A 15,903-nucleotide genomic window follows, 5' to 3' on the forward strand; every position below is an offset into this window, starting at 1 on the left:
AATTCTTACACTGGTTTTGTTACGTTATTCCTAAGAATTTTGTTCTTTTTGATACTATCATAAATGGAATTGTTAATTTCCTTTTTGGATTGCTCATTGCTAGTGTATGGAAGTACAGTTGATTTTTGTATATTCATTTTGTTTCCTGCACACTTACTTCATTTGTTCTAATAATATTTTTTAATGGATTTCTAGGATTTTCTCTGTATATATCATCTGAAAATAGAGACAACTTTCTTTTCTTTTTTCCAAACTGTATACTTTTTTTTTTTTTTTTTTTGGCCTAATTGTCCCATCTAGAACCTCAACTACCATGCGGAATAGATGTGGTGGTGAGAGTGAACATCCTGGTCTTATTCCTGATCTTAGGGGGAAGAACATTCAGCTTTTTACCATTCAGTATTCTTATCTGCTTTTATTTTTTTATTATTTTTTTCTTCTTGGCTATGCTGCATGGCTTATGGGATCTTAGTTCCCCGACCAGGGATTGAACTCAGGCCCTCGGCACTGAGAGCGCAGAGTCCTAACCACTGTACTGCCAGGGAATTCCCCTTATCTGCTTTTAAAAGGCATCATCTAAGAATACTTTTTGAATTTAATGGAAAATAATAAGACTTTTTTTTTTTGTCTTGCTTTGAAAAAGGCAGTTCAGACCAGTCTCATAAGACATTTTTAAGTGAAGTTCCTGAAAATTCTTTCTGCACTGCTCTCTGGTTGTAGTGTGAAACCCCTCCTCAGGTCTGGTCAGGAGGAGCTGCCCACCCCACCCCACAAACGCTGTGGTTCTGGCTTTCCTTTCTTTGGTCACCATCTTCTCAGGGTCACATTGGAAGCAGATGGAGGTGGGTTTTTCCAGCCCTGGCAGTCTGTGGCTGTGCATTGAACTGTGTCCTGGAATCTCTGGGTTTTGAGAGTGGGTGAAAGGTTCATAAGTATTTTTGAAAGGCAGTGAATGTGGTCTCATTACATAAAGTTTTAGGGAAAAATTACCCATAATTTTATCCTCTAACATACTATTTTAAATACTCACTTTCAGTCTTTTTCCATATACAGAATGTATTTTATTACAGTTGTAGACTCTACATAGTTTTGTCACCTCCTTGATTTATTTAATATTCGTTTTCGAAGAGTGGTAAAGTTTTATATTATAGAATTAATGTATAATGTTCCCTCAAGTGGATTTATCATAATTTATTTAATCATTGCCTTGTCTGATACTCAGGTTGTTTCTGATGTTTTTCCCAAAGACATTACTGCAATGAACGTGTTTGTGTACATGATTTTTTTTCTTTCCTTTGGGTTATTATCTTAGGGTAAGTTTCCCAGCAAGAAGTAATTAGGTCCTAGGTTAGGACCATTTAATGACTGTCCACACATAGTCCCAACTTGATTTGTCAAAGGCTGTATTGGTTCACACTGCATATAATCTTTTAGCACAAACTTTATAGTAGTTGGATAGTATGATGTTTTGAATTGCTAGTAAGTAAAAGTGGCATAAAATTATTAAATCTCCATTTCTTTTTATTATTTAATATGACTTATTAGTAGCATGTGTGATAATTAAGGTTAATTCCTTATATTTAATTTGGAAAATTAATGGGCTTAATTAAAATGTAAGGCATTAAAAAAGTACTTGGTGTCTGATGATATTATACTTGAATCTTTTCCTGACAGCTTGCCGATGTTCACCGTGCTCAGGAAATTTACCATTCCACTTACTTTACTCCTGGAAACCATCATACTCGGGTGATTTTTGTTTTTCTTCTTTTCCTCTGGTGTCCTCTCCCCACACCCCCACATTATTTTTACCTAGCAAATTCTCAACATCTAGTCATCTTTTCAAATAGTTGATTTGAAGTGCTAGTAGCAATAACTTAAGGGCAAATGGTTTGTTCACTTAAAAGCAGTCTCCTATTTCCATGATTCCCTAAGAATGTAATGAGTGTTTTTTAAAAACAATTATAATTCTACATTAGATAAATAAAATGTGTGTGTGTGGTCAAAAATGATAAAAAGAAACCCCAACAACCCCAAAACAGATGTAAATCTGTTTCTTGAGCCAGATGGAATATACACTGATTTTGGAATGTAGAGGAAAAGTTGTCCACATATATAGTATAGAATAGGAGTAGCAGAAAATCAGGGAAAATTCATTCTGATGCAGTAAGTATGATGTAACATCAGAATAAATTAATTTTTATAATGTTGGTTTAAAAATTTCTCATAAAAATGCTCAGGCTGACATCTAAGAAGGTGATTCTTGATTTTGCTGTGGAGACTATTTAATGATGAAATTTGGATGATGGCCCAGTGTTTTAAGTTTTACTATTGAATTTTATCTTAATCTTTGCATGCTTGATTAAAGTACATACCAACTAGACCCACCAGCAGGAGCTCTTCTGCATTTTGTCCCAGCGTCTTTCTAGTGAGAACAGAGAAAATACATTTGTAATTAGATTAAGACAACTACTTAAGAAATAAAGTAAATTTGGTCTGATTTCCTAATCCATTTAAGGTACCTTTAGTACTCTTTTTACATAAAGCATTGTCCATTAGATTTTAGCTATAAAACTGTTAACAATGTCTATTTGCAGTTTATTTAAAAATATAATCTATATTTTTTCCTCTCCTCCTCCTTTCCTTATCTATCTATCTATCTATCTATCCATCTATCCATCTGTCTGCCTACCTATCTATCCATCCACTATTTATTTATTACAGGAAACAGTATTCCTTGAACATCATTGTCAGTGTCTTTGCCATCATTCTTGGTGCTTTCATAGCAGCTGGGTAAGACTTTGGACTATTTCTGCTCAATAACTCCTTTGTGTCTTTGACAATAGGCCTGGCCCCCTCCTCATTTTTCATTTTCCATCTGGCTGCAGTTGAATTGAGCAGCCAAGAGACAAATCTGTTGATGTTAGTGGAATCCCCATGTGTTCCTGTGAAAGTCAAACTGGGTTCCAAGTTGGCCAGAACATTTCTGAGAAATATATAGAGTGAGCATTACAAGGTATTAATACAGCTTTTCTTCATAAAAGGAGTAAACTGTATACGTTTATTACTGAATGTTTGTCTTCAATATAAAAATTTTACAAAGAATTTTGAAAAGTTCTTAGGCATTTGACTAAGAATAACAGATTTATAAAGCCCTTGTAAGCTGATTTGTTTTATCATCGTGTGATGCCTTATTGGTCAATATTTCCAAGGATGGAATACTCTCATTAAATGTTTGGGACATGAGCCAATACCAGTGCATGACTACTATCTTATTCATTAATATACCTGACCAGGAATAAGGGCTCCAAGTTTGCATTTGAAAGCAGGCGCTCGGACTCCTTTTATTAGCATAGTGGTTAAAGCATGTGTGCAGTTACCTTCCTTGGTTTGAAACTGAACTTCTGTCAGCTATTTCTTAGCCTCTCTGTGCCTCAGTTTCCTCATTTATAAGGTATAAATGATACAGTTGGCCCTGTGTGTCCAAGGCTTCTGCATCTGTGGATTCAACCAACCGTGGATCGAAAATATATATATTTTTAAATACCAGAAGATTCCCCAAAGCAAAACTTGGATTCGCTGTGCACTGGCAACTATTTACATAGCATTTACATTGTATTAGGTGTTATAAGTAATCTAGAGATGATTTAAAGTATATGGGAGGATTATGTAGGTTATATGCAGACGCTGCACATCATTTTATATAAGGGACTTGAGCATCCGTAGATTTGGGTACCTGCATGTAGAGGGCGTGGGGGTGTGGGGTACTGGAACTAGTCCCCCGTGGATATGGAGGGATGACTGTAATAGAAAAGAAAAACCTATGTGAATGAAAGGAAGAAAGAAAAAGTTGGAGGAATTTCAGTTAAACTAGTTTCATTAACTCATTTAGAAACAAGAGTTCTGGATCATTAATTGCAAATTAAATAAGTTGTGGGCTACAGAGCCAGGATGTCTGGAACCCTATTCTAGTCTCCTCACTTACTGGCTATATAACCAAGGACAAGCTATTTAACCTCTCTGTGCCCCAGTTATTTTGACCGTGAAGTGCAGATTAGAATATCATCCACCTAATAGCATCACTATGAGAATTAAATGAGATAATAATAAACCAGGATTTACACTAGTTCGTGGTCAAGTTCAACAAAAACATGTTGAAGCATTTACTAGATGCCAGGCATCATTCTATGTGCTGAGGAATCCAGCAGTTAACAAGACAATCCTTGCCTTCATGGAGCTTTCATTCAGGTTGGTGGAAACAGATAATAAGCAAAAGAAATTGATTAAAGATATAGCATGCCAGCTGGTGACAGATATTAGCAATAATAATGATGTTTATTATTGTTATAAATGTGTTTAGTCCCTTGCCTAGACCAGGGTTTATTATTTGCCTTTTTTATCTGTAACTTCCTCTTCTCCAATTCTAGCTGTGGCTGAGCTCATCCCCCTTAAAGCTGGCCTGTTTGGTTTCAGTGCTGTGTTTCATGCCTGATATGGTGCTGGTACAGACATTAAGCAGCCACACTTAGAGCCTGTTTTGATCATGAAGACTTTTGTTCAAACAAAACATATGCATGAAGTAGCTAAAAAAGGGAGGTGCCCTGTTGAAAGTGCCTTCCTCCCACAGGGCTGAGGTCTCCCCAGGGACGCCTCTCTCTTCTAGGTTTCTTGGAGCTCAGTTTGAAAACCACTAACTTAGAGCCAGTTGAAGACTTTTACAAAAATTGGTTTATAAAAATGTAAGTCTTTGATGAGGCATGGCACTTCAGACTCTGTGTGTATGAAAGCACATCTCCAGAAGCAGTTAGTAGGAATTCAGCTCATAGGTGGTACTCTGGTGAGCTGAAAGGGTAAGTAGTGTTTCCCAAAACTTCTAACTTTTACCCAAGAGCCAGCTTGGAATAGTAATTCTCGGCTTTCCCCTTCCTCAGCACCCACAGAATGGAAAATATCCCTGTGGGTAACAAGCACAGTTCTTAGCTGCAGCCCAGCTGTCACCGCACCCTTCTCTGCTCTCACTCAAATTAACTCATCAAATGCAGGTAACAGATGAGCCAGTTTAGGCAGCTGTAACAAATAGCCCCTACATCGTGGTTGTTTAACATACCAGGTATGTTCTGCTCACACTCCAGATGCATACTAACATCAGTGAATGCTGTGGGAGTGCTCTGCCCATTGTAGCTACTTAGGGACCCAGGGGGATGGAACCTCTGCCTTAAAGGGGGTTTCCTTGCTCATCCAGAAGGGAAGAAGGCATGTGGGGAATTGTCTGCTGGCTCTCCAAGCTTTTCCCTGGAAGTGACGTGTTACTTCTTCTTACATTGTGTTTGCCAAAGCAAGTCACATGGCCAGCAAAAGTTGAAATATAATGTCTGTGAACAGCCCTAAATGACAATCACACGGGTTGACCATGAATCTGCTCCCATTTATAACACAAGTAAATTCTTATCAAACGTCTGTGCTTTCACTACTGGCCTAAACAAATGATGTTGGGAATTCCTGGCCCCCTCAAGTAGGAGACCTGAAAACTCCAAGAGTTCCCCTTAGGCTCCCTGAGGAAGTGAGTAACACTTCCTTTCCATTCCTCTGGATGGAAAGGTACCTCACTTTTTTGCTCATTCATCTCTTTGCCATCTTAGGGAATGGCAGACACTTCTTAACACTGAGCTGAATGTGGGTAGGAAAGATCTGGAAAGCCCTTATTTTCAGAGATTCTATTGTGATTGAGCCAGAGAATTATGATTTATGATGATCTAAAATTAATTTATATTCTCACAAATATATTTGTAGGTAAATAATGCCAGTGGAAGCCTCAAGCAAAATCTGGTTTAATTTGCATTCAGATTTTGATGCAATTTTTACCTATTTCCTTCTCTTTGGTTAGAAATAATCTTATTTTGATACTGAAGGGGATAAGGATATGCCACTCCAATATATGCCACTTTGGCATAAACATTATTTTGAGTTGAAGGCAATTGAGAATCAATAGATGTGGGAAGAGTTCTCTGCCCTCCCTTTTCTGCCTAAAAGTAGACCATAAATTTGCCTTTGTGAAGGTGTCCCTTGGTCCTGTACTTGAAATAGGAAAGCGATTCTTATCACCAGAGACAGAGAGTAAGCATCTAGATGAATCTGCATAAACAAACCTTATTAAAATAACCCTTATCTTCCATTAGTTTCCCCTATGTATTTCCTAGTCCCTTTCCCACAATTTATTTGTTCCTTAACACCCAAACCCTCTTTTTTGTTAAAATGGTATCTAAGCCCCAGAGTCTGACCACTTCTTTGAGTTTCATTTCTTTTCTGTGAACTCCTGTGCATGTAAAATATTTAAAACAATTTGTATTTTTTTCCCCCGTTATTCTGCCTGTTGTCAGTTAACTTCACAGGCCCCCAGACACTGACCCAAAGAGGGTAAAGGAAACCTTCTTGACAATATATACTTATGAATTTGGACATGGGTGTGGTACTGTTTGCAAGGTCAAGTGAAGGTGAATGCATCACATCTGGCCTAGCTGTTGTTCACTCTCTCCTCCCTTTGCCATATTCCCCCCAAACATTTTTATACTAGTGTTATTTATTTAAAATGGAAATTGAAGAGAAGATGCTTCAAAGAATGGGAAGAAAGGGGCCTTAGAGGAGTTGCAGAGAAGGAATGGATCCCTGCCTTGCCTTTTTGATGGACAGGATAGTGGGGGTGCTAGTGGATGACGTGAGTGGGGACCAGATGGAGGTGTCAGTTCCTCATTTGACCCCTTTACCATGTCACTGCTCAGCTGTCCCCGGAGGGCTGTACTCTGGGGAAGGCCCTATTTGCTACAATAAGCCACAGGTGGGTTGAACAAATCATTCCTCTTTACCAGTTAGCAAAAGAATGGCTTTGCAGTCAAAGGAAGATGGTTAATGTCCCTCTGGTTTTAAGCGGTTGTGATTAAGTTTAAGCCTCCTGAAGGCCTGGTCTTGTTTTTGTCTGGGGACAGGGCAGAAGAATTAACCATTCATCACCATACAGGGGGAAAATATGCCAGAGAAAAGGTAGTTACTAGCGTCACAAATGGATTTGATTAGGAAAGATGAAACAGAGAGTGTCTGAGGCCAAGTTGTGAGTTTCTGAGTAATCATTCTCCTCTGTGTTCTCCCTCCCAGTTCTGACCTTGCTTTTAACTTGGAAGGCTATATTTTTGTATTCCTGAATGATATCTTCACAGCAGCGAATGGTGTTTATACCAAACAGAAAATGGACCCAAAGGTACCAGATCTTCACTCCTTTAGCTTTTAGGCTTTGTCATCTGGCCACTGAAATTACATGAAAAAATGAACTTGTAAAGATGACATGTAATTTAATTTACATGTTATGATCTACAGATTACTAATTTCTTTTTAATTATCTTGTCTGCATAGGTTCTTGTTACTCCTTGTCTTGCAAAGTTTGGGTGAAAATTAGGTAGGAAGGGAAAAATGGGCACTATTTTAGATGCAAAGTCAGAATACTATATAGAAAGGGGATTATTTTGAAAGGCAAATTAAAATTAGAAGTTTTTTTTACCATCATCCTCAGTGACCAGTGTGAAGTCAGGAGTATTCTGAAAGCAGCTGTAGTTTGAGAGTCTGGAGATGTGGGTTACAGATTCAAGTTTTGCTGCTGACTGGTTATTGTGACCTGGAACCTTCACTTCTCCAAACCTCGGTTTCCTCACCTGTGGAATGAGATGACTGGAATGGATAATTTATAAGGTCCTGTCACGAGGGGCTGGTGGGCGGATGAGCTTTCCTTCGTTGTGGCTGCCCTCAGGTCAGAGCTCCCAGCCCTCACCGCCCCCCCCCCACCCCCCAAGCTGTGCAGGAAGCTCTGGAGGATGGGCCAGGCATATGTTTCTTTGTTCCAAGTTCTTTGTGTTGAGTGAGGGTGTTCTCTCTGATGGACAGGCTTATTCCTGTGAGCTGTTTTTTATCTGCGCTGTATTTTTCTGCACTACCGTTTGGTTTTTAATGGTGGCAGTTTTACAAAACTGGTTTTGCTGTCTTTTGAGAATCACAGTGTGTCACCCTGTATGGAAAGTGGCGGATGTAGCCTCTAACGAAAATTAAATTTATGCAAGATTGGAAAACAAGATACCTGGTGTTTTAACCCTGCTGTTCCTTAATAGAAAGAGCAGATGTTTTTTAAGGAGTTCTGTTTATATTAATATTGTTAATGCTGTTTACTTTGTTCCACATTTCCCATTTTGAATAGCATGCTTTTAAAAAAAGAACAATTAGAATGTTAGAGATGGATGGAACCTCGGAGTCCATCCATCTCCTTCCACTTTATCCGTCATTTTTCGGATAGAGCAAATTTTTTTTTGGAAATCACAGTACGCTTGAGATGAAGCATTTTACATCAGAAATTTGCTGAAAATATTCCAATACAGAGCTGGTCAGAATGCATGTTCTAACTCTGCATAAGTACATGGTTGTGTAATTAGCTTCAGGGGAAAATAAAATAAAATAAATGGCTCCAGGAAGTCTGATGCTTCATATTTCTAAAATTGAGCGGAGTTTTCTTGGTTTTTGCAGGAGTTAGGGAAATATGGAGTGCTTTTCTACAATGCCTGCTTCATGATTATCCCAACTCTTATCATTAGTGTCTCTACTGGAGACCTTCGACAGGTGAGCTGATGACAGTCATTCATTCTTACTTAGCAGTGTCTAAAATTTTAATATTTAACCTGTGGTACTTACTGAAATAAAAAGTGTATAAAGGTAACTAGGATTTCCGAAAGCAAGATGTTTGGTACGCCCAGTAATACCTTTGACACTTTCCTTTTCTTGGCATTTATCTTTAGAACTGTGGGGAGTAGCAGGAAGTAGTCAAAAAAACTCTGGTCTTGAAGCTTTTTGCAAAACAACAACAAAAATCTGAGTGTGAGTCTCACTTTCCCCTTTGTTGGCATGGGGATCCTGAGAAAGCTAGTTAACTTTGAAGGGGATTTTGATAGTTTTAAAAAATGGATTTACTTATTTATTACCCTTGTTATGGACATTTGGAAAAATACACACAAAATAGAATAATTTAATGAACTCTCATGTACCTGTCACACAGCTTCAACACTTTTTGGCATTTCACCCTTCTTATTTCATCTACCCTCATCTGCTCTCACTTCCCCCCCCCCCCCCGGAATATTTTAAAGTAAATCCCAGACATCATGGCATTTGCCTCTAAATATTCCAGGATCTACATTTGAATTTTGAGAAAGTTTTGTTCTTTTGGTATTTGCCCTGTTCACCTTATCTGCTGTACACCTGTCAGAGACAAATAAAATGATAAGTTAGTAGAAGGATGGGAGGCCCAGTTAGGGGGTGGGTATCTCTTAGGAAGAGTGAATGTTCACCCCGTAACATCCGCATGGCTACCTTGAAATGTGCGGGCTCAGAAAGTTACCAGACAAACCACTTTAAGTTCATGTGAGAAACGAGGTGTGCTGGGCAAACTCCTGGTCTAGTGTGGCCTCTGGCCTCTCCCACAGACGTCTCCCTCCACACCGTGGGCTGGGCATTAACCTGCATTGACCCTGTTGTTGTTGCTGGGCCGGGGGTGGGGTTCACAGTCCCCCACCTTCGCCCCCACCCCAGCGGCAGACGTTGACAGCATTTCTGTATTTAACAGTCAGCATGGTTGTGTGGTGCACACGGGTTGAGCGTCAATCCCATTTGTCACCTTTTAGGGGTTTGAATGACTTTAGAAGCTTTCAGATTCCGGGGACTCCTGGGGTGAATGTCAGGGCTCGTTGTTCTTTCTCAGAACTATACTTTCTCCCTTGTACAGTTCCTTTCTCAGAACAAGAGAAAGGTTGACCGGCTTAGCAGCAATGTCCCCAGGGGTAAACATCCATTTCCATATGTTTATATTGAAAACTACCAAGAAACCCCAGTTTTGATTAAAGGGGTCTCAGTGTGTGAACCTGGGCCTCACTGTTAGTTCAGAATATTGGAAGTTAAAGCAAGCACCCCGTATACCTCTAGCAATGATGAACAGGGCAGAATATCTAAAAGCACATTATTTATTTTTCAGCTACCATCAATTAAACCAGTTTAGTGTCAGCAGCATTACATAAACAAGGTGAAATTATGAGCCCTCAACGTCCTACTGGCTTGTCTCTTTTCATTATCATAAAAATGAGTTTTTCTTTTGAGTCTCTGGAGTTTATCTCTTCTGAGATTCTGGTACTTTATAGCCTTTCAGATATATATTTATTTCTAGAAAGAGAAATCTAGAAACTTCTAGGAACTCTTAGAACACCTGATTGAAACTAAAAGCACATTTCCCTATGGGAACAATGTTATAAATGGCGTAGTGACCAGAAACTGAATTTTAGGTACCTTTTGAAAATAGACTACATGTATTATGTTAATAATTTATAACAGCATTTCAGTAGGAATATGTATGTCCACATTTAAATCGTTGACTTACAAACTTATAGCATGGTGCTTTCAGAAGTTGCCACCTGCTTGTAATGATTACCATGCAGAATTACTATACTTTCTCAAGTAATAGTAAAAATAGCTAATAATTATTGAGGAATTATTCTATCAGACATTGTTTGAAGTATTCTACATGAACTGTCTCGTTGCATTCCCACAGTAGCTTGAGGAGAAGGTACTATTATTATCCCCATTTTATAGACAAGGAATCTAGGGCACAGTGTTTAAAAAACTTTCCAAGGACAGTAAGTGATAGATCCAGGGGGCTGTCTGGCTCTAGAAACACATCATCCGCTGTAATCTCAATTTAAAAAAAGAATTTTATTTATTTATTTTTGGCTGCGTTGGGTCTTAGTTGCTGCGCACAGGCTTTCTCTAGTTGCGGTGAGCGGGGGCTATTCTTCCTTGCAGTGTGCAGGCTTCTCATTGCGGTGGCTTCTCTTGTTGCGGAGCACTGGCTCTTGGCTCATGGGCTTCAGTAGCTGTGGCACACAGGCTTCAGTAGTTGTGGCTCACAGGCTCCAGAGCACAGGCTCAGTAGTTGTGGTGCACGGGCTTAGTTGCTCTGTGGCATGTGGGATCTTCCCGGACCAGGGCTCGAACCTGTGTCCCCTGCATTGTCAGGCAGATTCCCAACCACTGCACCACCAGGGAAGCCCCTCAATTTTTTAATTTGTATCAGTATATGAAAAGTGTTTGTTTCTTTCCTTCACATATGATAAAAACTATAACCTATCACTTAGAGCTTAGAAAGTATAAGAGGCCTAACATTTACCTTAACTTATTCAATCCTGGTGTTCTAGGAGAACATTATGCTCCTATTCTGGCTTTCGATGCTGGAATATCTCAGTATTTACCCATCTAGCCTCTTCCATTTGATCAGTCTCTTAAGATTTCAAACAGAAGTTACTATAGTTACCTGAGAGCCCCAGCAATGATAACTATTCACTGAAATTCCAGATGGATCAGAGCTAAATATATGGATTTAATTTAAAAGTTTATAAGAAAAATTATAATCAGAAAAATACATTTATTTTCTGTAAGAGACTGTTAAGAGAAGGCTTTCTATAAGATGACAAAGATACGAAAACCATAAAGTTAAAAATTTGGCTCTAATTTAAAATTATTATATGATAAGAGATGCCAAAAGAGATAACACTGTAACCAGTAATTTAAAAAACTCTGTAGGAAAAAATAGTAAGATTTTTCACTACTAATGTTGTTTTGCTCTGTGTTCATTGAATCACTATGAATTTCTTCCAGTTGGTCACTTTTAACCATGGCTGAATCCATTTTAGACTGTGAACCAAATACAAAAAAGTAGTGAACTTACATAATTAGGTGTGTTAGTCTGCAATATAAAATTGCATTTTATTTGCCAAGTTTGGTTTGATTGTATTGAAAGTTAATTGAGGAATTCGAGTGAAAGGTTAACTTCCCTTGTTAATGGAAGGAGTACTTGGATGAGTCATTATTCCCGGTTGACTGTAGGGGGTCAGAGATTGTGTTAAGACTCGTGTGTGTGACTCACTGTACTGGGGGTTCACTCTTGGACCTTGGACTTACACAGTCATCGACTTAACACAGTCAGCAGATCTGGTAATAGCACCTTGATTCTATCTGTGATTGACAAAGTCAGTAATGCCAGCTCCTCTTGTTAACAAATTAGGCCCCTGGAAAATAGTGGGTGAACTTTCTTTAGTTATTTGAATCATTGCAATAAGTTCAAGGTACATTTAGTGTGTTGCAGTTGATGAATAGGGATAAATAATAGGACTTTTTTTCTGATTAAAAAACACATTAATGAAAAGTGAAAAAGATTCACACTCCAACATATTTTCATAGCAATAGTGAGTCTAAAGGAGGAAGTACTTAATATTGTTACTCATCTTTATTTTCTATGTTTTCAAATAAATGTCATGCCACATGACTTTTTAAAATGCCACCAGCAGAGCCTCATCATTATTAAAGAAACAAAATAAAACTAAAATCTATCAAAATTTAGGCTGGCAATGAATCCAAGTATTTTTATGAAAATTACTACATAGCTCTCAATGGTTTATGTGGTATCAAGAATATATAGTTTTTGTATACTGTTTTCATAAATACTCCCAGTTCTTTGAGTAAATAAGTGTTTTCCTACCTTTGGTTTGAAGTTTGGGGCATATGCTTTGCTCTTATTCACAATCTTATTTAATTTTTCAGACACAGAACGTTTTCCATAAGTTTCTGTTTGGTTTTGATCTTTGACTCTCTTGGTATAAAGTGTCCTGGATGTTTTATGACCCTCTGGTCAGCTTGGGGCTTGCCAGTAAGACAGATTTATATTTATTATATTTTTTATTTCACAAGTAAGTGTTAAAAAGAAAGTTTTATTATGAAAACCTTCAAACCTGTTCAGAAGGAAAGAGAATAGTATAACAAATCCCATGTACCCATCAACCATGTTTGGCAGTTATCAACATTTAACGTGGATTTTTTCATAAGAGGTGGTCAAAGTGTTACTAATGAAACAGTGACAGTAAAGTGTAATCAGAGAAGAGAATTCCACTTTAATTGGTTTAAAAATTTGAACTATAAACTTAAGATTTAAACTTAAGAAAGATTTAAATAGTTTTAAATCTCCAAAGTTACTAAAACTTGGCTAACAAAGTATTGCTTAATAGAAAGTGAATAGAATTTATATTTAATCATGTATTCAGCATGTACTTACATATAGTCTTGAGTCACCGTAAAGTCATTTTTGGACGCAGGCAAGGGACAAATCATGAATAAAATACTCCTTTTTATTGTTACCTGAAAAGGGTTTTTATTTTCTCACCTAAGAGCAGAAGCTGCCTTAAACTTCTCTGTCTACCAGCTCCTCTACCCCAATTACTTGATTGCTTTGTAAATAGCACACAATAGTTTATTTGTTCATGATACTTCCTAAGCGTTTGCAAATTCTTTTTTTTTTTTGGCTGCTCTTAGTTCCCCAACCAGGGATGCAACTGGGCCCTGGCAGTGAAAGCTCTGTGTCCTAACCACTGGACCGCCAGGGAATTCCCTTTTTTTTTTCCTCTTGTGCAAATTCTTGAAAACAGTTTATGAACTTTAAGTTTTCTTAGTCTTGCCAGCATTATTAAATTTATAATAAACTTTCTTTTAATATTATTTATTAAAAACACAACGCTGATTTTATGACTACAAATTAGTAAAGATTTAATGATAGCCACAGCAATAATAGCTGTCATTTTGTTCTTGCCACCTGTAAGTTTCTAAACAATTTCATTAAATCCTCACATTGACCTTTTGAGGAAGTTTTTTAAAAAATAATCCCCATTTGTAAAATGAGCCTGAGGTTCAGGGAGGAAAAATAATTAGCCCAATGTCACACAGCTGGTATTACCCAGGATTTTTGAAACTGTATTTTCTGTTTGCGAAACTGGAATTTGTACTAGAGTGTACACACTGGTAAAACCAGTATTATTAATCTAACCATTAGTTTTCTTTCTTTTTGATAATAGGCTACTGAATTCAACCAATGGAAGAATGTTCTATTTATCATACAGTTTCTTCTTTCCTGTTTTTTGGGGTAAGAAGCCATAGATAAGAAGAAGCTTTGGTCTATGGTATCTCTTAACAAGTCAAATCAAAATATACATTCCGTCTGCTCTGTCAAAATCCCTTTTTGCTTCTCCAACTTCTACTGAAAAGTAGCACTGCAGCAGAGGAGTGGATTGGGACCCATGCTAAATGTGACCTCCAAAATATGATGTTGCATATTGATTTCTGAAAGTTAGTTTGAAATCAGCAGCCCTATCAAATTCAAATGTGTTTTTTAGTCTTTGTCACAATGTCCCAAGGTTCTCACCTCACATAAATATTTGGAAATAACCATTATCTGTAGTGTTGTACCTGTTATATTCAGGGTGTTTTCTGAGGAGAGATGCCCAGGCCATTATATTGCCCAATAATTTTAGGCTTTTGTTCTTAAAATTTTCCTTAGGTATAGCTTCCTGTTGAGTGGCCATGCAGTTTGTCTTTTTATATGTTCCCCAAACTTGAAAAGTCCTTTTCGTGAATAGATAATACATACAACTAGTAAATAATACAAAAGCTGCAAAAGGATGCATAGGGAACATAAGCCACCTTCCCTTCTTCCCTGCCTTGTGGCACTGCAGTTTTCCTCTCCAGAAGCAACTGCTGTTTGGAGTATCCTTCCTGGACTGGGCTCCATGTATACACAAGCACCTGTGTCTTATCCCATAAGAAAGGGTCTTTGAATGACTGTCTTGGAATTATTTGTCAAAAGATTTTTCCTGTGAAGAAAGATGAATTCCCCCTTATTTTTTTACATTACTAGTACTGTAATTTTCATTGTGTGTAAATGAACTAAGACAATTCATGAGTCTTTGATCAGCACTCTTCAATTCTTAAACTTGATCTTAGTTGCAGTAACGTAATCACATCAGTAAAAATATTTATGTATATCCTCAAGTTCAGTAATTCTCTCTTTAGCTGTGTCTGATTTAATGTTTAACCTGTTTTTTGGAGGTTTTTTTAAAATTTATTTTTTATTGAGGTATAGCTGCTGTACAGTATTATGTGTTTCAGGTATACCACATAGTGATTCACAGTTTTTAAAGGTTATATTCCATTTAGAGTTATTATAAAATATTGGTTATATTCCCTGTGTTGTACTGTATATCCTTGTACCTTACTTATTTTATACATAATACTTTGTACCTCTTAATCCCCTACCCCTACCTTGCCCCTCCCTGCTGGAGTTTTTGATTTTAACAATTTTTACTTTATTTGTAAAAGTTCCACAGTTTGTTTTCAAACTTGTCTGTTCATTCTTAACATTCTTTTGTTGGTCATCTTTGAGACTGTACCTTTTATTTCTTTAAATATTACACACATAGCTATTCTGTATTCTGCATCTGACGATTCCAATGTCTGCAGTTCTTGAGAATCTAAATATGTAGTTGGTTGACTAAATATCTAGTTTGTGAGTATCATTATGGTTTGCTTTCTTGTGTATTTGGTGACCTGTGATTTGTGAGCATATTATTTAATCTTAATCAGTCCTGTGGACTGAAAATAGGAATTTGAGAAACTTTCCTGCAGGGACAAATTGTTTTTAGTCTAGTTGGTAGCCAGGTGTGCCCCTGACCTGGGCCACTCTGGCCTTTTTGAGGGTCTGGCCTCAGTGGGCTAGTGTCCCTTCTCACTTGGGGTTTGGCCCAGGGCTCAGTTTACAGACAGTGCTGTTTTGCAATGGTCTCTGCCCTGAAGCACCCTGATCTTGTACCTATTGTGTGCTGCTCTGATGCCTGCCTGGCTCAAATCCCCTTATCACTCTGTACCCAGTTTCTCCCCTTTCCAAAGGGGGAAATATTAGGCAATCTCTTGTGCCTGTTGCAAAACCAACAGTCTCTCAAATAATGTGTTCTTTCAGGC

General features: G+C 37.8%; 1 protein-coding gene across 1 annotated transcript in view; it reads left to right on the forward strand.

Moving 5' to 3' along the window:
- SLC35D2 (solute carrier family 35 member D2) overlaps nt 1-15,903 on the forward strand; it is a 78,136-nt gene that overhangs the window by 30,146 nt on the left and 32,087 nt on the right. Inside the window, exons 7-11 of the mRNA XM_029203444.1 lie at nt 1,675-1,746; nt 2,722-2,790; nt 7,144-7,246; nt 8,554-8,646; nt 13,965-14,032. Coding sequence (XP_029059277.1) covers nt 1,675-1,746; nt 2,722-2,790; nt 7,144-7,246; nt 8,554-8,646; nt 13,965-14,032 — 405 coding nt within the window. The remainder of the gene's footprint in view (nt 1-1,674; nt 1,747-2,721; nt 2,791-7,143; nt 7,247-8,553; nt 8,647-13,964; nt 14,033-15,903) is intronic.

The sequence above is a fragment of the Monodon monoceros genome, unplaced genomic scaffold (assembly GCF_005190385.1).
Source record: "Monodon monoceros isolate NGI ecotype Baffin Bay Population unplaced genomic scaffold, NGI_Narwhal_1 Super_Scaffold_5, whole genome shotgun sequence".
Taxonomy (NCBI): Eukaryota; Metazoa; Chordata; class Mammalia; order Artiodactyla; family Monodontidae; genus Monodon; species Monodon monoceros.